Genomic DNA, 25,504 nt, shown 5'->3' on the forward strand with positions numbered 1-25,504 from the left:
AGGGAACAAGTGAATAAACTCACCTTTTCAGGGTGATCGGAGCGAGGCTAGTCACCTGAAAAGCCACACCAGACTTATAATAGAATATATGTTTGCATAGTATTCGTTTAATGTGTATTTTTATGTCAGTGAGCTCACCAAAAACTCTATGAAGAATGAAATATGTATAATAATGGTATTTCCATTCTGTCAGTTTGACCTTAAAGATTTACTAACATTTAACCAAAAGTTAAAATGCTGATGTTGCCCAAACCATGTAATTGATGCAGGCATCGTTGCACAAACCTTTTTACACTGACTAATGCCTCACAGTTCATCAGGCTTCAATGCCAACAGTATCATTGCACATCCCAGTCAACTTTGAAAGGTATAAGCTTCTCATTGCAGTGATAAATCTTTGCATTTTACATGAAATTGGTACAGGGGTACAGCTTAACGTCCATCCTATCGATTCATTTTAAAAATTACTGTGGAAAATAGTGAGTGCCAAATGTGGTGGACTGCATGCTTCATACTGAAACTTTTGAACAGTCATGCCATTTTAAGAACTATGGTAGAGTTCTTGTTTTAACTAAGCCTAAGTCATTATAAGTTGCATTTTCAGCCACTTGAAGCATTGGTTGTGTTGAGCTATTTTAATTGCTTTTGTTTGATTTGTTCATTGCAAACAGCTGAAAGTCTGTACATTTTGACAATAAACCTAATTTTTTAATGGTGGATTAATAATTTTGATTACAATGATATTTACACTACATGGCTCTTGTGAGTGTACATCCATCAATATACACAATCAGAAGTTACCTAAAGTGTAAAATAGTAACACTATTATGGATTTTCATTGAATTTTTGTGTGATGGTATTATTACAGGTTGCCCTGAATACTTCACTTGCAAATCATAAGACAAGGATTATATCGTCTAATGTTGTCTTCACTGTAAATGTATACGTGATACCATTATTTTATATTATTACTCCTACAGCAGATGATGTTCACAGTATATGTTTATTTTCCATTTAAGGTCTTCATTTAATATTTTTGGTCAAGCTTTTTAAATGATTTGATATTTTTGGATAAATGTTTAAGATTTTGAAGAATATTTTTATATATTGATATTTTTATTTTGTAAAAAAATATTTTAAAAGTTCATCTAAAGATATGAAATGATTTGAAAAGCATATCCAAAAATATGAAGTCAATGTCTATATTAAGTGTTCCCTTCAACAATTAAGTTCTCTGCACTTATTGCAGTGGTTGCTGGTGACATTTTAGCCAGACTCCTCCCCCAGAATTGTACTCCTTTTTATACAGTACACTAAATCACAGTGAGAAGTGTGGAAGCACCTCTAGCGGCTGTCAATGAGACAGCCACTAGAGGCTGGATTAACCCTATTATAAACATAGCAGTTTCTTTGAAACTGCTATGTTTATAGAAGAAAGGGTTAATCCTAGATGGACCTGGCACCCAGACCCCTTTATTAAGCTGAAGTGGTCTGGCTGCCTATAGTGGTCCTTTAAATGACAATAAACCCTCTTGAGTACAGTGGTAAACAAATACTTTCTGAAGAGTGTTATGCTTACACAGCAAAATGGAATGCCAGACATAATTCCTTACTATATGACTTTCACTGGAATCTTAGACAAAGCCACACATAATTTCCCTGATGGAAAGGACTACTAACCTGTGAACATTTTCCATTGCTGCCACTTCAGCCAGAGCAGCCAGACTAAAGAATGCAGATACAGTTGGCATCTCTTGTGTTATACTGTGGTTCTCTTCAGCTTTTCCAGAGATCAAACTTTCTGCTCTGCAGTTCCCCTCTTTGTTGCAAAGCTCCTGACAAGTGTCCGTGTTTGTTTTCTCTTCTGCATAAAATATAAAAAACACTTGTTAACAGTGATTGAATTTGGCAAGCCATATACATTTAGTGTTTTACATTAGAATCACTTAACCTTGGGGTATATTTAAAATCTCCCATGTGCAAAAGACCAAATAAATCTTAATCATTCCTGTGACTTAATTTTATGAAAACCTATTAAAGGTGTAATAAAAAAGACTCTCTGTGTCTCTGTAGTCCGGAAAAAGCTAAGGGAAGTACTACCTGACCAGACAGTAAGTTCCTTTGTCTCCACACTTCTGGAAATCATCATGAACATTAGTTTATTTTGATATATCATGCTCTGTTATGAGCAGGTGCTGGGAAATGCGATAGGTGCAAACATGTCACTCTCCCTACGCTAAGCTGTTCACGTTGGACTTTGAGGAGCAATTTCTGTACAAGAAGACCACATTTTATTCAAATGTATCCATCTGGTTGCGGTATATTGAAGATTGCCATTTCCATCCTGACATTATGTTAACTCACAAAAAAGACAATCATCTGTGTACCCACCTCTATACTAAACCTACTGACTCAAACTTAAGTGCCCAGAATTTTCATCTGATTAAACAGACAACTTCTAAATCCAGACAAATCTTAAAAAAATTAAGTGAAAATAGTTGATACTGTTTTCTTACAATTTGAAGTTAAATGAAGGCATCTGTTTGCGTATGTGTTAGTGCTTTGCTAAACAAATTTTGGAATGCTGTCCGTTGACTTAAGGGACACTGTAGGCTCCCACACCACTTCAGCTCATTGAAGTGGTCTGGGTGCAGTGCCCCTATTGCACTTCAAGAGAACTGCAATGCTTATATTGTAGCTCTAAGTCTGCCCTCAGTGGCTGTCTACCAGACAGCCACTGGGTGCTTATGGAATCCAAACGGACTTTTGGTCCGTTATTTGATGCTGGACGTCCTCACGCTCTGCATGACGACCTCCAGTGTCAGAATAATGCTTTCCTATGGGAGGTCTAATGTGCACGTGGCCATTGTCACACTGGCGCATTAGGACTCCCGCGCTGGCTGACAGCAGCGAGGGAGGAGCGTGGGCGGAGCCTGACCCTGAATGGAGTTTTAACCCTTAAGCCCTGTGGGATGTGGGGGGACCTATTAACTCTATAGTGCCAGAAAAAAGGCCTTGTTATAGGATCCCTTTAGTTTGGATCAATAATAGTCAAGTGTTAATTTTTAAGCAAACATTGTGTACTAAAACTGTAACTGGAGAATGCTTCCTGTGTAAACCATGATGTATATGGAAACAATGTTAATGTACAAATAACCATTCAGCTGAAAGTTTTGGCTTATGAGGATATTTTACACCACGCCAACACCTCTTTACAATCATTTGTATACCTCATCTATCCTCTAGAACAGCCTTTCCCAACTGATGTTCTGCAAGAACAAAATTGGGGTACCACAGCGATTTGCCCATCGGGTGGCCCAAGCATTTAGGGCCACCCGATGAATATCGCTAAACAAAGGTTCGATCAGGATCCACGGCCGTCTAAGACCGCAACCGGACCCCTTGTAGTAATTGATTCTGGGAGGAAGCGACAGCACTTCCTTCCAGACAAAGTGCGGAGAGAGTGGAGGGAGATAGAGTGCAGCAAGGAATGAGCAGCTGCCAAACTGGCTCACCAGCCTCAGCCGGCAGCACTTTTTCCTGCAGAAAATAGGTAAGTGAACAGGAGGGTGACAAATATTAATATATATGTGTGTCTATACCTGTGTCAGTGTGTGCATATGTATGTCAATGTGTATCTGCAAGTGTATGTTTCCGTGTGTGTATGTGCCAGTTTGTGTATCTGTGTGTCAAGCTGTGTGTATGTGTCACTGTGTGTATGAGCTAGTGTTTATCTGTGTGTCAGTGTATCTGTCAGTGTGTGTATGTGTCAGTGTGTCTATGTCTCAGTGTATCTGTCAGTGTGCCTATGTATGCAGTTCCCAGTGTGTGTATCTGTGTGTCAAAGTGTGTATCTGTCTGTATGTGTGTGTATCTGTGTGTGTGTATCTATCTGTGTGCCAGTGTGTGTATTTGTGTGTTAGGGTGTGTATCTGTATATCAGTGTGTATCTGTGTGCATGTCAGTGTGTGTATCTGTGTGTCATTGTATCTGTCAGAGTGTTACAGTGTATGTGTCAGTGTGTGTGTATGTGCCAATGTGCGAATCTGTGTGCCAGGGTGTGTGTATCTGTCAGTATGTGTATCTGTATGTGTATGTGTCAGTGTGTGCCTGAGTGTATCTATGTGTGTGTATGTGTCAGTGTGTGTGTATGCGCCAATGTGTGCCAAAAAATATATACACACACCAACTCTACACAAATAAGCACACCTGCTCCTAAGTATTGCAATTTGATTACTATCTGTAAAAATTAGTGTATGTATAGCATATATGTTGATATACTATGTCAAAGGGTTCCACAGGAAAATTTAATTGGGAACCCCTGGTCTAGAACATACATTTTGCAAAATCCAGATAAAAGGCTAGCCTGACACATATGGCTTGCCAGTTGGACAGCAGTGTTCTATCCTCAATGTGTTTATACATCCCTAGAAGACACAATCACAACATTCCATTTTTAGCCCTTTCTAAATGGCGATGTCCAGCTGATTACAATCTCCAAAAAGCACTCCACTTCATCACACTCGTTCTTCTGTGATCAAGTAGGGGATGCTGACTTTAGTTAAACTAGACAAAGGTCTGTGAATTTCAACTTTCATATAGTGGTACCAAGTATTTAAGTGCTTGTCATTTAATTTAATATCTATAGGTTGATGCAAATTGGTTGACCTCCATGATCCTGGCAACTATGAAGTTAGTAATTTTACGAAGATTTTTCAAGGCATACGAATGACACCTACCCCATACCCAAACACAGTTTTTGGCAGAGGTAGGCATCTGTTTTCAAAATTATTGTTAGGCTTAATTAAATACAAAGGCTGTTCTAGTTATTTTACCTGGCATAGTGAAAGATGGTTTCAAAGTCGCACCTTCTTTCGATATACCGTAATCTATATGAATTCTCACTGTGCAAGTGTTCTACTTTAAAAACAAACTACAGAATGAAAAAAAAAAAAATCTCAGTATTTATCCAAAACAGTCTTACCCAATGTCTGATCTCCTGAAGAAGTCTGACACTCCTCATTCCGTACAAGATGTGTAATTTTATTTTTTCTTGCTTTTCTTTTTTGGCTTCCAACAAGAGGTTCCTGAATGGCTGTAGGTTCCGGAATGTGGGGAACTGAAGCAAAATTACTAGATCTGGACGTGTTGTCTGTGGTGTTTTTTTCTTCTAATATGGCTAAAAAACAATATACAATTAAGTCTGTCTTTAAAGAACTTTTAGAATATTTATACCAGATTAGGCAGCACAAATGACAAGAAACAATTGGTATAGAAACAATGTTAAAAAAGCTCTACTCTTGGTAGCCTGGGAATGTAAGCAATTCAGTTCTATTCCAGAGAAGCTTTATGTTATTTGTAATCAATGTGGAAAAAAATGACAAAACATATAAAAAGTTTTGATAAAGTAAAAAGTTTTGATAAAGCCCTAGAGTATATTGAATTTTTAAAATAAAGTAATCAATACAAGTTAACATTACACTATAGTCCCCAAAATCAATCAGATAAGTTATGGGATGGGGAGGGGGGTGTTGCTTACTGACATTCCTTGACACAGTGTGCCAATGATTTAAGTAAGGGTACAGAAGAAACAAGCAAGGGGTTATTCATATTTTAGTACCCTATATTTAATACTTCAGATTACTTTACTAATTTTCCTTTGGGTACATAGATGTCAATGCCTACAAAACATTTTAGGACTCGTTTATGCTACCAGTTAGATCAACTCCCTCATTGACTGGTCATTTTAGTAATAAACAATTTTGAAAAAAAAAAAAAGGAGACATGTTCTACATCAGTGGTTCTTCTACCTACATGTCTCTAAAATCGCATGCTTATTTCTATAGGTGCCCACAGGCTTGAAAGAGTACACCCTACATATCAGAATCAAAGCATCTATAAACAATACATTGTTTAAAGAAAAAATATAGTCTTAGAAATACAAAACTGTATTCCTAAGACTACAGTGTCCTTCAGCCTCCGTGTCCCGCCCTCACCCAGGTCATGAAAGATTTAAAAACACTTTCTTTTACTTACCTTATTCCATAGCCGAGGTCTCTCGGTGCTGGATCGATCTCCTCCTCGAGTGACATCATGGCGATATGGAAAATCAAATACACAGCAAGTGCTGCGCACACATTAGGATTTTCCAATGAAAAGACTGAACCAATGCTTTCCTTTTGGGATGTTCAAGACGTTGGACATCCTTATACAAAACGTGAGGATGCCCAGCGTAGTTTCCTGAAGTTAAACTCAAGGAAGCGCCTCTTGTGGCTAACTTAACCCTGCCAAATAAACAGTTAACATTGCAGGGTTAAGTGGACAGGGGCACTTCACTCAGAGCACCGCATTGCAATAAGGTGAACTGGTCTGGGTCCCTGTAGTATCTCTTTGAAGCAATGTTAAAAATATTTAGCAGAATTTGTTTTGTTACATTATGGAGTGGCCACTGGAGGTGAACATGCCTGCAGGTAATGATTATACTCACTAGAACAACTACATTAAGCTGTAATTGTTCTGGTGACTATGTACCACAACGTGCACACAAAAACTTGATGATCTCAGCCAATACAATGCTTTCCCACAGAAAAGGGAGGGTATTCTGCATGCACGGCAGAACGATGTGCCAATCAGCATCTCCTCATAAAGATGCGTTGAATCAATGCATCTCTATGGGGGAATGTACAGCGCCTCCATGAAGAGTTGTGGAGACGCTGAAAGAAGGTTCTGCACACTAACACAGGAAGAACCTCTAGTGGCCGTCTAAGTGACTGTACTATAAGTGTTATTAGGCACCATAACAGCTACATTAAGCTGTAGTTGTGCTCGTGACTATAGTGTACCTTTAAGAAAGAGAACAAATAGATACAAATTTAAGCTGGAGATGATTTCATTATTTCTAATAATGTTTTCACATCTTTTTACCAAATAGCTCAAGAAATAATAATAATAATAAAAAAAAAATCATCTGTTTTTAATTTGTCTATTTTGGCTTAAAATTTGAATTTACATATTGAATTTCACTTTGCACGATTTATTTACTATACTCCACCTTCTACTGTTACTAAACTCCACCTTTTACTGAAATTAAGTCAGTATGGGGAAATATAAGTAATTGTTGATCTGGAAAAAAAAATCAGCTATGGTCACATCTTACCTAATTTAGCCTCAATTTTTCAATTCAGATTATTATTGACTAAATTGAAAGTTTAGTGAATGCCTTTCAGAGTAAATTTTTCTGGTCCTATGTATTTACACATTGAGCTACTCAAATGTCTATCAAATGTAGAAATAATAATAAAATGTTTTTATTTTTCCTAATACATCTATTGGTACACTACTTGTATAAATATTGATATAGGTTATGGTATGTGGTATATAAGCATCTGACACATCACCCCACCCAAAAAAAATGTTTTGTTTAAACCATACATTTTTAAAATGGCACAGTAAATGAATACAAATATATACCTTTATCTGAATTACTTTGCTTGTCTTTTTTATGCTTGTATTTGTTTACAATTTTGTGGAAAAGGTTCTTCTTTTGTGACTGGAATGCACCTGTAGGACAACAAAAAGTACATAATTTGTAACTCAATATGATTTGCAGTATTGATGATTCTAGTCCAAGTTTCCTGGACAATATACTTCATTTACGTTACTCACACAAAGGTTTTCTATTATAAAGTCAAAACAGCAGTTTCTGTAAAAAATATTATTTTATTTTACTATACCTCAAATTGTAGTAAATTTAAAAACCGAGTTGCAAATGGTAAAAACAACTGATTTGGGAAAAAGTCTCCATCTGAGGCCTCAATTTAATATTATTGGATATTTGGATAAGCTTTTCGAAAGGTTTAATATTTGTGGATACACTTTTAAAATAATTTAATATTTTGAAACATATTTTACTATTTTTTATATATGTTTTGCATATGATTTATTTTTTAATGTTTTACTATTTTGAGGAAAAAAATAATTTTAAAAGTGTATCCAAAAATATTAAACCATTTTAAATGTATCCATGAATATTAAATTGATGCCTAAACTATATCCACACTTTGATTATTTTGCCCAAAATGTTCCTTTTTAAAAAAAATAATAAAAAAAAATCTTTATTTTCCTTGTGCAAGGGGTGGACAATCTTGCATACAATGCCACAACAGCTCGCATATGCATTACCTCAGTAACAATGATATGACATGAGTTAGCAGCGCACATTTTTAAATTAGAAAATAATGAACATTCCGTCAGTAAGCAAAGCAATACACGTGGTAAATATGTCAGGTTGGAGTGTACTGGCAGAGTAGTAGAACATACCAATAAAATGTAAAGGACATCTAGGTTACACCTATATAGTAAACTAAGTAATGTGGGGGCTTATTAATTTTGCTGGGACCACAAAAATAGCAGGGAGACCCAGTCCTATGGGTCTTAGATAAAAAAGCAGTGATCGTGTCATAGAGAGGAGAAGTAATTGGGACTCTGGTATGCAGGCATCTCGAGTCAACAGGGTAAACTAAAAACTTAAACTGAAACATTTCTGAGCGATACGCTAAAATAATAATGAACATAATTAAAAATGGGACTAGTGAAGGAGTCAGTCCGTCACTGTTTGGTTGCTGGGTGCTTTTTCTGTATCAGCCGTAGTCAGCTGCGGCACGTAGGGTAAAAGGGACGATCCTGCGTACATCCCAGCTGTGACCTGGATGGGCCGTGCTGTTTAAAGGCAGAGTAAGGCCCAGTCCCTGGAGGAAGGTTGCGGAGTCCTCCGCAGTGGAGAGCTGGTGAGTGTGCCCATCCCTGCTGACTATTAGTGCTCGAGAGGGGCCCCACTTGTAGCTGATGTTTGCAGAGCGCAGGGTCTTTGTTACGTGTTGGAAGGACTGTCTCCATTGCAGGGTGGAACAACATTTCTGCAGGAATTGGAGTTGCATCTCCTCAAACTGAAGGGGTGTTCTTTCAGTGCTTCTAACAGGGCCAGCTTGTCACGAAGCAGTGACATCTCGGGGAACACCAGTCGGTGCCCTGTTTGACTTGGCAAGTCGGAAGCAGCGGTCTACCTGAAGCGCTAAGAGCGCTGTGGCAATAGAGTGGCCAATAGTCGTCACAGAAAGTGAGGCAGTTCATGTTCGGTAACTGATTCAGCGATGCCCCTGATTCTGAGTTTATTGCGCCTCTGCATGTCATCCAGGGTATCCAGTCTAACCTGCATGGTTTTGTGGGATGACTGAAGTTGCTGTAATACCTTGTTGGTGTCTGTTTGAGTTTGGGTAATGGAGGAGATGTTGTCTTCGTTAACCTGTACTCTAGCTGTCACCACTGTGATATCCTCACGGATTATATTCAGATCAGCATTGAAGAAGACTCTTATGTTTGTCATCAGAGCTTTGATGTCCCCCTTTGTAGCTGGGGCTGACAGGTCTTCCCCTTGATGTGGGGTGAGTATGCTCTCAGTTCGAGGTATGTCATCGGGTGCATTGAGGAGTTCTTCCTCGGAGGAGGAATAATGTGGGTCCGGTCATGGCGCCATTTTGAGACTAGGCAGTGGCTTGAGGAGGTCGGCAATATCGTGGGAGCTGTCCTCCATGAGGGTTCCAAGATTTTTCAACATTTTTCCCATTGAAAGCTGAGCTGCTGGTCCCAAGTTTGCTGAAAGCAGTGCCAGCCGTGGGAGCTTAGCCAACATGTGTCCGCTCCCTTCAGCGTTCAAGCCACGCCCCCCTAAATTTTCCTTTGAAAATTATATTTACGTCCTTATTATTGAGCCAAAATATTAGTACAGGAAAACAGCATTTGGTTGTACCAGGCCACCATTAACATTTTTGGTGCTGTAGAAATGACACGGTTTCTCAGTCAGTGTCAATGCAGTGGCATGCACGGGCTAACAGTGATCTATTCTACAAATATTTTCGCTAAAGAATTAGGAAGTGGAACATCTCCATTATCATTTCACAAGCGGAGGGGTATGTTATGGGTGCTTAAAATTGTTTATTTTATTTTTCTGTTTTGTCAAACTGCTTAAAATCGTTCTGACAAAACGACCAAACAAATGAATTAAAGCACTCAGCCTCCTTCCAACATAAGTAATACAATAAGCTGAACTTGCTGCAGGATCCCTTTAAGAATGTTTAAAGTATCACTTTCAGTTATACATATAAAAGATACATTGCATATTATAACAATAAGCAAACAAGGTCACAAGGAAGAATACATAGATTTGTTTATGGCTTTGCAAACAGATGTATTTTTAACCCATTAAGGACGCAGCTTCAGAAGCTGGACATACCCTTAAGGACTCAAGCTATTTTTGAATTTTTTGCCGTTTGTGTTCAACTGCAATTTGCATCGCTCTCATTTATTGAATCAACACATATTATATATCGTTTTTTAAAGGACAAGATGGGCTTTACTTTGATGTGACTTATACATATATAAAATCTAATTTATTATTAAAAAACATTAAAAAAATGAAAAGAATATATATTTTTTTCACAGTTTTGGCAATAATAGTGTGTGCATAATATGTCCAGCTTAGGAAAAGTAATTCAAAATAAATTCATTTAGGTGTCTTGTTTTTCAAAGTGCATAATATGTAAAGGATTTCAGCTTATTTTAAAAGTTACAGGTCACAAAATACAAGGAGTAATATAACATTTAAATGTGAAATTTTTTTCGAAGTTGGTAAGTTTGACTTGTATGTTTGACAGCTGTCACAGAAAACAAAATTGCTACACAAAAGTATATATTTATATAAAGAAGACATCACAGGCTATTTATTTAACGGTATTTTGACACTTTTTACATAGCCATTTCCCCACCAATCTCTGCTACATATTGTAGTAAAATTGTGTTTTTTCAGTTTTTTGAAATACACACATATAACAAGGTTTTTTTAAATGTGTATTTTGTTAAGCTGCTGTGTGCTATTCCTGGTCAAAATCCCATTTTGTGTTCAGCAACATCTGCTGAGTACAACAATACCCCCATTGTATGCCTTTGCCACTATTTTGGGAAGCTACAATGAAATATAAGAGGCCAGACTATTTCAGTTTCTACAGTTAGAAAATTCAAAGATGGATTTAATGGGCCTATGTCTTATTTTGGGGCATTATAGTAGTTTGGTTGTTCAAATGACCACACAAAGGCCTTCCATTCGTGAAAGTAGACACTCCATGGTATCTCATATGGCATATATTTTGCCTTAACGGGTCACCATTTATTCACCATTATATGTCAAAATTTGTGGTAAAAAAATATTTTCTGCATTTTTTCCTTAAGCATTACATTTGTGCTGTGCATTATGTATATTTGATATGTTCCACTATGATCAAACACCCCTAATTATGCTCAGCTAAGTCTTCTGAGTAAAACAATACCCCCAATGTATGTCTTTGACACGATTTGGTGACGCTACAGTGCCATAAAGGAGACCTGACCATTTCAGTTTTTAGAGTAGACTTTTGAGAGACGAATTTGCAGGGCTTATGTTTCAATTTGGGCCATTATAGCAGTTTGACTGTTTCAATAACCGCAAAAAGACCTACCATTTGTGAAAGTAGACACTCCAGGGTATCTCATTTGGCATATATTGTGCCTTAACATGTCGCCATTTTTTCACTATTATATGTCAAAGTTTGTGGTAAAAAAATATTTTCCGCATTTTTTCCTTAAGCATTACATTTGTGCTGGGCATTTTGTATATTTGATATGTTCCACTATGATAAAACACCCCTAATTATGCTCAGCTAAGTCTTCTGAGGAAAACAATACCCCCAATGTATGTCTTTGACACTATTTGGTGACGCTACAGTGCCATAAAAGAGACCTGACCATTTCAGTTTTTAGAGTAGAATTTTGAGAGACGGATTTGCAGGGCTTATGTTTCAAGAATATTTGTTTACACTCACTACTCTGGGGCTTCAGGAAAGGAATTTGAAGTTGAAGAACAAATTACCTTCTGAAATGTTCTACCTCTTGGGCTGTCTAATATGACATTTTATGAGGGTGTAATTATTCTTTAATGTTTAATTTCAGATCAACAGCAAAAACAAATATGGGAAGGGCTGAACTTGATGGACGCATGTCTCTTTTCAGCTATTTAACTATGAAATTAAGAGAACCATTTAATTTTTTTTATACATTTATTTAAATATTTAGTTGATAAACCCTCTTTTTTAAATGGACTGATTGAGAAGGTTGCACTTTATATTAGAGGTTGATCATCACAATTGGAAAAGGGATATCATCCTTTAACACTAGACAGGCACACTTGAAAAAACTCCAGTGGGTAAAGCAAAACATGTTGTTTGGGTATGTCAAGTATTACTTTGCCGAAGATGAAGATAGAATTGCACCTGCAAAATGCAGAACAAGAGGTCAACTGCAGCGCAAAGAGCTCATGCTAAACCTTTACAAGTCATAGCAGTATTTTATGAACAATTTTATATTTGCATGTGAACAGTCTGAAGAATAAAGGTGTTTTGGTGTGTAGATATCCAGATATAGATAGGTCTCCTATATTTGGATCCACTCCAAGCTAGTGTCTGATCCTCACTATGCAAACAAGTGTTACTGGTGCTATATCACTTCAAACCTGTGAGTTTGATTCAAAAGATGTGTGGGATTAATTCAATATTATTCCAGTGCTGCACTATGAACATTGTTTCTGTTTGTATCAGGTTTATACTATTGAAAATAATGAATAGACCACAATACATAAGCATATTATTTTGCGTACCATTTATTTTTGTATTTGACTCCAAAATAGACCCAGTGGCCCTGAGATATAAACGTGTACTACAGTTCATGCAATTAGCAGTCTTTTTCTGGAATTGGGTTGGAAATTACATTCACAATGAAACATTATTTTTTGGAGTAAAGGTACAAGGAACTGACACATGATAGCTCCTCTTTAAAAGTTTGCAAATAATCACTATTGCAATCCTTTACAGTACCCTTTTTAACTGTTGGCGTCAATTTTTTAAAGTTATTAGATATGATTCTTTAGAGGGACCAAGCCACCAGCAACCATAGTAAATATTCTCACTAGTAATGAACAATTCCTTTAATTGGCCTTCTGTTTTAAAGGTAAAGATCTTATTTAAGGATTTTCTTCTTGTCCCCATGTCCAGATGGGTCGTGATGTTATTTATTTTGTGGATTTCAACAGAATGAAAATGAGGATGCATAGGTGACTACATTGGATTTGGTTTAAGTACTAAATCATCAAAAAAAATGTCATGGGAAAGTCAGGGAAAACACCCATGTTCACTTATATTTAAGATTATGAGAATATCAATTTTTTTCTCTCTCTCGAATGTTTGAATTAGATTGGCGGCAGTAATAAGTATCCAACTGGCACTTGACTTTGGGGGAGTTGTGAGAATGATCTTTCTGGGCTTGGTAGGGTTTTAGTTGTTAGTAGAGTGTTTGCATTGTAATACTTAGACTCCTACCTTTGTTGATTTTCTGTTGTTCAGCTAGTCCACTGCAAGCCTTTTTCTTCTTTCTAGGGACTGCAGAATTTTTGCGGTCAAATGTAACAGGGCTGTACTGAGGAAGGCTATTGAATTTCTTTTCAAACTCTTCTTCCAGCTTTGCTAAACTAGAATCCACAGAGACAAATCAAACAAACATTCCACTCAATGTAAGGTTCTACACGAATGTACAAGCAAGCAGGGTTATGATAACAAATGACGGTTAAGGTTTTTATAATGAACAATTAATATTTAGAATAAATGAATATGTTTTCTAATGAAGCATCTGGAAACAATAGGTTTGTCATGAGACTAGAAATATACCCAATGGTAGACTCTTCCTTTGGTTTAGTCTTTTTTAATTTCTTGCTACTGCTAGTTCCTGTTTGATTGTACGTCCAGTTGTCTTCATTCCAGCAGCCTTCGTGGTCTGATGAATTGCCCTTTAATGAATTTCTCTTGCCTGAATTAAAAACAAAACAAAACATTGTAATAATGAAAAATAGGCTAAAATATCACATGTATGCATTTCACATTCCTTTCTGGTCACGATAGTTCCATGTTGTGTTAATACAGACATATTTGATTTACATTTTCAAGAAACATAAAAAAATATTTTCACCCCTGTGTTGGATGTTGCATTCTAGTCTGTTAAACTGTTGAGCACCCCTGGTTTCACTCTAATATGTTCTTATGTACAAGCCACCTGTATCCTCTTCTTTCTCTCTCTCTCCCTCCTACGTATGTTAAAAGGAAAAGCATACTGAAGGCCTTTCCCCACCTTTTGGGTCAAGATGGTTCACAGAGCTGTTTGTACCTACTGTGGATATGGGCTGTTCTCCACTCTGATTCCTCCAATCAAGAAAGGGTGAATTAAACCAGAGCTCCAGGAGAGATATAATCTCATGTCTAAGTCTGTACTATAATATGTTTAGCAATTGATGGACTACAATTCAGAGAGCTGTTTTTGCTCACTGGAGACATGGTGAGAAGTGTATTTCCAACTGCAATGAGAAGTGGTATACTCATTAAGGGAACAATATGCATTGCTAAGGGTGCTCTAGGCACCATAACCACTACAGCTCAATTTACCAAAGTCTAGCACTTGAATATTTATATATATTTTTACATAATTATGTAATTGTATTAATTATATAATGGGGGACCTGCCTGACAAATCAGGCAGAAAGCCATATATTTGACCATGTAACTTTCCAAAACCCCAGAAAACGTGTACATGGTGGGTACTGATGTACTCGTAAGACATTGCTGAACACAAATATGAGTGTTTTAGAGCAGTAAAACGTTTAATGACAATTATATCATTGGGGACAGGTTTGTTTTTTTGTGAGAAATGCAAAAAACAAATATGAACACTAACTTTGGCCAGGGTTTATTGACTAAGTGGCTACTAAAAAAGACTAAACATACCTCATTTTGAATATCCTGGGACATACCCCATTTTGAATATCTTACAAATAGTACGCCATGATGGGGGTAATTTTCATTCCTGGGCTGCCATACGTTCCAAAGGCTACATAAGCGCAGCAAACCAATCTGGCAAATTTCAATGTGTAAAAACTGTAATGGGCAAATTCTTTATTTGACCCTGTAACTTTCTAACACACCATGAAACCTGTACACATGGGGCATCACATCATACAAATATGTGTGTTTTATTGCAGTAAAAGCTAACTGTATTATGACATTCACAGTTAAAGTGCCATTCAGAGTAAATAAACTTTCTTAATTTCTCATACCTTTTCAGGTTTTATCCACATGACATAGTGTTCCATATATAAATATTTGATGTGAAATGAATTTCACCTGAATAAAATGATATATAAAAAGTGTGGGTGCACTTAATATGAAAGAGGTAATGTATGACTGAACAGATATATAGCTCAAATTCTAGGATTTGTTTTGCTCAGAACTTGTACAATTTCCTTCGTCCTTAAGGGGTTAAACAGTGAAGGGGAAAAAAATAAAATAAAAAGCATGTCCAAAAACTACTAGCAGTATAATCACAATGAGTTGCATTGGAATTAATGCTTGGAGACTCTTTCAAAAACAGTAGAAACATTAGGTCTCGTGCATTACAAGTTTTAAGTTTTAGACAATACTTCACATTCACAAGAACCTTAATTATCCAAATACTTACCTCTGTCGACATTTGCACGTAGTGAGGTTAGCATGCCCTCAGACACTAACGTCTTGTAAAGAGCACCTTTGCAGGCCCTTTCTGACTTCCTGGAACCACATGCCTCTGTCTTTTTATTATTGTCAAAGTCCTCAGATTTTAGCATTTCTGGCAAACAGATCTGAAGAACCTCCTCTTTAGGCGACAGCTCTTCTTTTATGCATTCAGGCACCTCAAAAGATGTTTCCTCAGCAGGCACAATATTTGCTGGTTCTGGTACCATCAGCTCTTCAGTGGTTTCCAAGGGTTTATCAACTTTATCCTTTAACAGTTTCTTTTCTTTTGATTTTATCTTCTTCTTTATAGGCTTTAGGTCTGACGATGTGTGATTTGGACTCGAAGTGGAACAGGCTTTCTTGTTTGGTGAAACTGAAGGTGTTTCAATGCTCCAGTCTCCCTTTGCAACGGCCTCAATTGTATACATGACACTTTCAATATCTGACTCAGATGACTGCCTTTTTTTACAGGTCTTTTTTGGTGATCCTTTTTCTACAACATCGTGTTCGGATTTATTCTTTTTCTTCTTCTTTCTAACTTTTTCTCGTTTTAGGAAATTGAAAAATTCTGCATCAGAAGGATCTGGAGAATATGAGACTTCTTTTTTTATTTTAACGTGATCAAATTCAACTTTTTCAGAATCTTGAGCATAATCTTTTATGCTGCTAGAAATTAAATTTTTGTCTGTCTCTTCCACATTTGTCTCTTTCAAGCATACAGGTTTCTGCATCGTAACCAAATGATCATTGATTACATCCTCTGAAATGTCTATTTTCACAGCCTCGGATGCTACGCACATCTAAAGAAATTTAAAAAAAATATAAAAATGTTAAGACAAAATGAAAAAGGTTCTGATTATATCAATATATGTCAAAAATAGTGTGCTTAATGATAAATCTATACTGTAAAGCACATGTCATGCTTGTATACTGTCCTGAATCCTCTGGAAAAATCACAATATTTGGCCTTGTATTATTTCTCTTCAGAAGACACCAAAGAGAAGTTCGTATAAAACATACTGAGAGTCTGTTATTAAATAGTTACACTAAGCATTACAATCACTTCCGAAGTTGTTATGGTGCAAAACGTCTGTCTATGTATTCAGCGTTATACACATTTGATAGTCACTAAGGATCTATTTACTCCTTCTCCTATCTTGCTCAACAGTATCTTTATCTACTATATTACTATTCATTGATGGCGACCCGACATCAATATAACCTATCTTATACATAATATATACAAAAATGATACATTATTAGATCGCTAAATTGAATTTATAATCAAGTTCCTCTAAGATGTTTTTCTAAGAAATGTCATGCTTTCTTATTTTATATGTCATAGTTATATCTAATCTTTTCCATATGATTGGATAGATACAACTTCACTTATCAATTCATGGCTGTTTCACTTTTGGATATATTATCTCTTTCTCTCTCTCTCTCTCTCTCTATATATATATATTTATATATATATATACATACAGTCATCCGGAACTATTTTACAATGTGCATGTTACTGACAGATCCCATATATGGTTGTACTGTTTTGGGAGGCATTAGGCTGTAACTCATTTCCGGTTTTCAGCTTTCATGATGGCGGCTTACACACAGATGGAGTAATTAAATCAATTAAGTAAATAACTTTTTTGTATTATATATATGATGTTGTGATTGTTGCAATTTGTCTTGAGAAAGAACCACAAGTGGGTCCAAAACGTTGACGCTGCACAATTAAATTACATTTTCTATTTTTCTCTAGCAAAAGTCCTATGAGTGCCCATTTCTTTCTAATATTTAAAGTGTATTTACATTCCACTGTGGAGCAACGAGGCATTTCAAAGAGCTTCTTCGTTCATAGAACTGGCTAAAAGTGACTGCCTTCATACTTCTATTTTGTGTGTATATATATATATATATACATATATATATATATATTCCACAGAAATTCCTTGCACACAAGTTGAAAATCCCCTGTATTGCCGAGTGCGAAAACCAAGGCTTCAATAGATAAAATGGTAAATGGTGAGCCTGCAATCTTTATTTATGTAATAAAAATTCAACATTTCAGTCCTCTCAGAGACTTTGTTTAGGAAAAAAATGCGGTGTTTCTATAAGAAACACTGCTAGTCCTGAGATATTTTAATAATATTTAAGGTTTGTAAATCAGGCAGGCCAAAACAAAAGTCTGGCTAAATTATTTTATTCAAGTTGCAAGCGTAACACATGCACAACTTTGTTTGAAATTGCTCTCCTCTAAGGATAGAGAGTTTAACCAATGCACTGTGTATGATCTGTTGAGACAGTTAACATTTGTTAACTCACAGCAGCCACAGTATGACTGCTATCAGTTTATAGAACAGTTTCACTCATCCAACATGTGAATGTAGCGGAGTTTACATATGTGATAAAACTCCTTACGCTGACTGACTACCCTCACCAGGTTAGCTTCCTAGCCGCTATCAGGGACCCCGGGACGCTTCAGCCACAGATGCAGAAGCGTGACTGGGGTCGCTGAGGACCTCTTCCACCCTGGATCAGGATACAACTCTCTTGTTCTAGGCAGGGATTGTCCCTTCTGCCTTTGCTTTTTCTGTTCCTCTCTCAGGCATGTGTTAACACCCCTGCCTAAACATTGACCAGTTATTGCCTTTACAAAGGTACTTATGGCTCTCAGACCTATACCATTATAACTTGTAAATCAGAGACGAAGCAGGAATAAGGGACCAAGCAGTCAGCCTACAGGCCCAAAGACTCTATTACAAGGATCCCTGAATAAACAAACCAAGACACAGTTCCCAATAGAACACACCAGCTTTATTTTTTACTCATGACTAGCCCATATGTGCATTACATTAAACTTACTGTGACAAACTCAATGCACCAGTGCACCAAGTAAACCTTTACATTATGTGCATTTTTAATGCATTACATATCAGGGAATAACATTTACCCTAGTTTCCCACATGAGAGCTTAGTTGCAAGAGATCCCTCACTTCCTGGTTTCATACTTTTCAAACTTTCACAAATATGGTGTGTGTGTATATATATATATAATAAGAATAGATAACTCAAGGGACCGGAAGGTAGGGAGGAAAAACGTACCCACCTCCCGTCTCTCAAGTAAATAAGGTCACCTAGACTGGGTAGTAGGGGGTAACCCAAGAATTAATAAGTAGGAAAGAAAATACCCAAAAAGATATCTTACTAGAAGATAGCCAATAGGAGAAGGACCCAGTCCAATCTCAACAGTAAGTGTAGAAATAACAAAAAAACTAAAACTGTATTAGAGTCTATTAAAAACTTGGGACCAGACAGAAGTAGCAAGAGTCTCATAAAGAGAGAGATGTAGCATAGTAAACGGCTAACAATTAGTCTAATGAAGAAAGGTCCTCACAAAAAAGGGGGACGATATACTAAACTATGCACAGCTCAGGGAATAAAAGCAAAAAGAGTAATGGAAGGAGGGAAAAGGAAGGGGAGGGTTGATAGGTAGGTATAGCAATTATGCAATAACCCCAAGAGGAGTAATAACCCCCCGAAATCCATAAGGGGATACAGGCAGCAATACTAAACCCATAGATAGAAACCTCTCCCCAAACCAATACAATCCCAACAAGCAACCTTCTCTCTGAGCTAACCCTCTATCTCCTACGTAACACCTTCGTGGGTGTTCTAATCTAATAGGCTCAATCTAAATATCTGAAGCCCCAAGTAGAAGATACTAAAATATCATCAGTGCAGAGTGCTCATAAGTGCTAACAAACATAAAATAAACCTGACGCGCTTTTCGGCGTGATCGCACGCCGTCCTCAGGGGTATCGCAAATGAGGCTATCCCGGCAGTATATTTTATACCCGTAGTGAATTACAATCACCTGTGTGCCTGCCAATCGGTGTATTCAGCCGTTCCGGTCGTCTCACCAATAGTATTGGGGCATGGTATGAGACTCCACGATCCCTACCTACAGAGCTTAATCGTGAGCGGCCGGAGTAAACTGAAGTGATATGACCGGGTTCAAAGAAGTTAACCTTTAATATGCCAGGCTGGCTAAACGAGTAGACGTTACTTAATATTCCAATATACCAAAGGAAGAATACATTAAGTCTAATTCACGTACAAGAAGAGATAAACTCATATAAGTTATAACCACTAAACAAAAGACAGTGATTAAGTAGTCAGATCGGCAATTTATATAAGGGAACAACTAGAGGGGCACATCATATCAGGATACTAAATTACCACTATAGTGTATCGAAAATTCTATACACAATGTTGCCAATACACCTGTAAGTGAGTATCCAACTTAACAATGTGTACTCAAACATACAGATGATAATCTTGGGCAATTCAAATAGTGTGTATAATAGGACTATGGTTTAGGCACACTAGGTAAACAAAGTATTATTTTTATTTATTTATTATTGCCATTTATATAGCGCCAACAGATTCCGTAGCGCTTTACAATATTATGAGAGGGGGATTTAACTATAAATAGGATAATTACAAATAAACTTACAGGAACAATAGGTTGAAGAGGACCCTGCTCAAACGAGCTTACATTCTATAGGAAGTAAATATATATATATCACCACCCCAATGTAATGGGTATAAAGACAAGGGGTAACCAAAAAATAAATAAAGACTAATAAAGAAATATAAACATATATACAAACTTAACTCGAGATATCATTTTTTATCAGTATTTTATCAGTAAATTAGATAAATGGGGAATAAGAAAAGCCTTCATTCAACCCAAGTGGGGACAACATTTTAAGACGATAGATCCAAAATGCCTTTCTTTGTTTTAATCTTAAGTCCCAATTCCCTTTTCGCGGAGGTTGTGGTATGTGTTCAAGACCCATAAAACGGATACCTGCTGAAGAATGGTTATGATGTAAATGTAAATGTCTTGAGACAGGTGTCTCCAAATGTCTCCTGACTGAATTTACGTGTTCTCGTATCCTATATTTGAAATGACGGAAGGTCTTGCCCACGAATTTTAGGCCACAGGAGCAAGTCAACAAATAAACTACTCCTGTTGTATGGCAGTTGAAAAAGGAGGGAGGTTTAAATTTCTCCATATCACTACTGTCAGAGAACATCTTGGAATGTCTACTAATTGTGGCGAAACCAACTTCGCCACTGTGAACTGGAGAAGCCTGGTTGCTAGCCTCCTGCCCTGCGACTATGGCCCCTGGACATATTGTACTGGAAAAACTATATTTGGGCATGTAATAATTTATATTGCTGCTACTGGCCCTTTAAAATCAGCGATGGACATATTGGGACTTTTGGGACTAATGTCCCTTTAAGACTTTGTAACATATCACAGTAATACTGTCTTAAATATTATGTAGGTATTTATGTGTTCAGTTAAACTGGGGATATGTAGAAATGTGTGTTTTATGTGTTAAATGTATCAGTATGTAATTTTATGTCTTTTACTGTCTTTTTGCAACCATGTGGTTAATGGAGTCTGACTCTAGTCCTAGATAATTGGATTACTTCTCCAATTATCTCCAGGGCAGAAGGGAGGAAGCCGGGATGCATTGTGGGGGATGTTTTACTTCTGTTTGAGCCAGATTGTGCCATGCTGCAAGCCAGGGCCCAAAAGATACTTTTAGTAACTTTTGAACCCCTGGTCTGATTCATGCAATTTTTGAGTATGTTGTTCCCCCGAATGGATTGATTCCTGCTTAACCCTCAAAATGAAGTGTCGTCTCGTTCTTGGGGGGAATTGGATTGTAAGCTGACTGCCAAGAGTGTAAGCGGATTGTATGCTTTTCTTGTTCAGCTGTTCCAGTTCGGAGTGTTATTTCGTATCCAGATCGGGAGTTTGGTGTTCTGCAGTAGCTGTGCCTGTCTCTAGAAAAGGGGATTATCGCCTAAACGGATTTTTCCCCTTTTATGCAGAAACGGTCCGTTACACTAATAAATGGGCAAGCACTACAACGACCATATTGAAACGTACCCATTGGTAGATATTTTTGGAAATAGCCGGAAGGAGGGGTAGTCGAGAGGTGACTAGGTGCTAAAAGGTCTCTTTGAACCCGGTCATATCACTTCAGTTTACTCCGGCCGCTCACGATTAAGCTCTGTGGGTAGGGATCGTGGAGTCTCATACCACGCCCCCACAATACTATTGGTGAGACGACCGGAACGGCTGAGGACACCGATTGGCAGGCACACAGGTGATTGTAATTCACTACGGGTATAAAATATACCGCCGGGATAGCCTCATTTGCGATACCCCTGAGGATGGCGTGCGGTCACGCTGAAACGCGCGTCGGGTTTATTTTATGTTTGTTAGCACTTATGAGCACTCTGCATTGATGATATTTTAGTATCTTCTACTTGGGGCTTCAGATATTTAGATTGAGCCTATTAGATTAGAACACCCACGAAGGTGTTACATAGGAGATAGAGGGTTAGTTTAGAGAGAAGGTTGCTTGTTGGGATTATATTGGATTGGGGAGAGGATTCTATCTATGGGTTTAGTATTGCTGCCTTTATCCCCTTACGGATTTTGGGGGGTATTTACTCCTCTTGGGGTTATTGCTATACCTATTAACCCTCCCCTTCCTTTTCCTTCCTTCCATTACTCTTTTTGTTTTTATTCCCTGAGCTGTGCATAGTTTAGTATATCGTCCCCCTTTTTTTGTGAGGACCTTTCTTCATTAGGCTAATTGTTAGCCGTTTACTATGCTACATCTCTCTCTTTATGAGACTCTTGCTACAGTGTGCTACAAGTTTTTAATAGACTCTAATAAAGTTTTAGTTTTTTAGTTATTTCTACACTTACTGTTGAGATTGGACTGGGTCCTTCTCCTATTGGCTATCTTCTAGTAAGATATCTTTTTGGGTATTTTTTTTCGTGTGTGTGTATATATATATATATATATATATATATATATATATATATATATATATATATACACACACACACACACACAGGTGGTGCTCATTTAGTGACCTACCAGTTTTACGACGGCTCGCACTTACGACCAGGCGTAAGTGCGAACAGTCGTGGGGATTCCCTACTCTGGTGCGCATGTCTAGTTTATAAGTTTCCCAAACAAAGACAAACGCACGACAGCAGGTAATCCCTCTAATCTATGTTCGGGGAAATTTCCACGAGCATAGATTAGAGGGATTCCCTGCTCTGGTGCGTTTGTCTATGTTCGGGGAAGTTAAAGCAAGAGAACTGTTAAAGTGAGATTTCTGTGAGAATAGCAAGTCTTATGGCTTGACTGGTATATGTATTGGTGTTTAGCAATGTATTAACTATCCACTTACTTCAGGTGGAAGGGGTTTTCATCCACACTTTTTCCCCCACCACAACTCTTTTGGTGTGTGTATATATATATATATATATATATATACACACAAATTAATATGTCTGGGGGAAAAAAGACAGGATCAATAATGTATGTGTCATGAAATAAATTCATAATAAAAGAAAAGATTTTCAGATTCATATCTAGTATAGTGGGAGGACTTGTAGTGCTTTATCTGCTCCCAAGATACAAGGTTACTACGTAGGAAGTATTTGCTTTAACAAGGTGCCATGGCAGATAAATTTACTAAGGATTTTTACGAGTTCTGTAACAAAAACATCTCAAATCTATTGTTTATGCACTCGATGCCATTTTCAAATACTAGTAGAGGATTCTAGAAGCCCACATGTTTTGGAGTTATCAACAAAAATCTATCAGCTTGCCAATAGCATTCTTTATAAAAATCCAAATATTGAATGAAATGAGAATATGAATGACTGTCTGTTTTCCCTAACACATTAAGTTGTGGCTGTGTATCATTTTAAAAAATTTGGAAAAACATGTGGGTCCTCTTTTACCTATAGCTTTCTTTAAATCAAATGGATTTTATATTAGTCCAGTTATTACCTCTGCAAGTTGAAACAATGCTGATGTCCCACACTGTTTTGCTGATGCAGGTGAATCGGAATGTGATGTACTTGAGGAAATCTACACCCGAAATCAACAAATACAACAGTCATACAAATAAAATAAATATTAAGATGCATTAAAATGTTGGTATTCGGTAACCTGAGTAAACCCTTACTATGCTAAGATAATTCAGCCTATATACTTTCAGATACATTTTAATCTAACTATATTTTCGATTCTACAATTTATTTTGATCAAATGGATAAGCCAGTTGAACAGATGATACGTTTGCAAAACATTGTCTGTGATATAACTGACAATTAAAGGAAAAATAAAGAAAGAAAATTACCCCCCTACCATATGCATGCAGAACTTGAACAAAATTGATATTTGGTAAATGAAACTCTGAGGGAGCTGTGATAGAGTTGTGGCAATCTTTACAAATGGCTGCATGGGTTACCCTTTATGTCTTCAACTTTGCGATTTTGCTAAGTTGAGTTGGTACTTAGAGCAACCCTTTAAATACTAACAGGGTTATTCACTAAAGTCCAAATGGCCTCATACCGAACGAGGAAAAAACATCCGCTGCATACAGTGTTATTTGGATAATTAAAACCCACAGCAATTTCAGGGCTAATTATGTGGAGACTGGCCAGTGTTTGCTAGCCCAATGCTACATTAAAGTAAAATAAATAACAAAAACCCTGGGTCAATTAGACCCCCCCCCCATATTACTATAAGAACGGTTTTAAACCCCCAACTGATATGTGGCAGCTGGGAGCATATCTATTACATATTTCAAATTAGCAATTGAAAAGCTCGTAAAATAAGAGGGAGGACACAATCTCCCCTATGGATTACTGTCCACCATCCTTTCCGTAGTGGTGGACATGGTAATTAGTCCCCACCCACGGCTATTATAATGTAACTGATGTGGGTTGGGGCGGGGGGGTTGAACATGTGTGCACACCAATTAGCGGGAGGTGAGAAATCCAAATAATAAAAGGTAGTGGGTGGGGACTCTAAAATTAATATACAATGGGGTGGAGAAAGTGGACATGCCATTGCTCACCTTCCAAAAATGAACATTGTCTACCAATCCCTTAAAATAAATGAACACCCTACCTATCCACTCAACCTAATAATAATAAGGGAGGATATTAAAATGAATTTAAAAAAAAATTAAAACAATTTATTACTGTCTAAAGTATTCTTACTTATCTACAGGCCCTAGTCGCTAGATTTAAGTATTTAGTAGATATACTCCCACCTATATATTTTGTAGAGGGTTTGGATGTGAATGCACTGATATTAATCCGAAAATTAAATGCATTTGAGCAATTGCTGCCGATTCACTTGGTCCAACAAAATTCCGACCATATTTGGCTTTAGTAAAAATGAGATTTGCCATTGCGGAATTCAGTGATTTTCACTAGATTTCTGCCCATCCAGACATATCCAGTGTTTAGTGAATAACCCTGTATGTGCAAAAATTTAGTTAAGACTAGACAAATTTCTCAGGTCAGAGACTGTAAAACACAATCAGCTCATATAGTTATTTATCTGTACCACACAGCAAGCCTTCATCAAGGCTGCTGCTGTCCTTAATACTAATAACTATCATATTAGACTGTAATCTTTTTTTGTTTTTTTAATGAAACACATATATAATAGATAATAAATTTAAACGTGTTATTGTTGTTTTCATTTCTAAATACGTGTTTAGAGCTCTCTCACTTAGCAAAGTGATTACATTTTGTGAAGAGTGTAAACAGATGCCTGGAGGAGTGAGGTGGTAGGAGGCACAATAGTGTAATTAAAATTGTGTTATTAATGAGATGCTGATGGTTAATGGAAACTCAAAGCCAATCCGTATCTTTTCAGTTTTTTTACATATAGATACATTGAAAAATACTTACT

General features: G+C 37.1%; 1 protein-coding gene across 1 annotated transcript in view; it reads right to left on the minus strand.

The window, feature by feature from the left end:
• BBX (BBX high mobility group box domain containing) overlaps positions 1-25,504 on the minus strand; it is a 185,484-nt gene that overhangs the window by 18,028 nt on the left and 141,952 nt on the right. The window contains exons 11-17 of the mRNA XM_063457468.1: positions 23,582-23,662; positions 15,640-16,474; positions 13,803-13,941; positions 13,458-13,606; positions 7,471-7,560; positions 4,985-5,179; positions 1,681-1,864 (exon numbers count right to left, since the gene is read on the minus strand). Coding sequence (XP_063313538.1) covers positions 1,681-1,864; positions 4,985-5,179; positions 7,471-7,560; positions 13,458-13,606; positions 13,803-13,941; positions 15,640-16,474; positions 23,582-23,662 — 1,673 coding nt within the window. The remainder of the gene's footprint in view (positions 1-1,680; positions 1,865-4,984; positions 5,180-7,470; positions 7,561-13,457; positions 13,607-13,802; positions 13,942-15,639; positions 16,475-23,581; positions 23,663-25,504) is intronic.

Source organism: Pelobates fuscus, chromosome 1 (genome assembly GCF_036172605.1).
Source record: "Pelobates fuscus isolate aPelFus1 chromosome 1, aPelFus1.pri, whole genome shotgun sequence".
NCBI classification, from domain to species: Eukaryota; Metazoa; Chordata; class Amphibia; order Anura; family Pelobatidae; genus Pelobates; species Pelobates fuscus.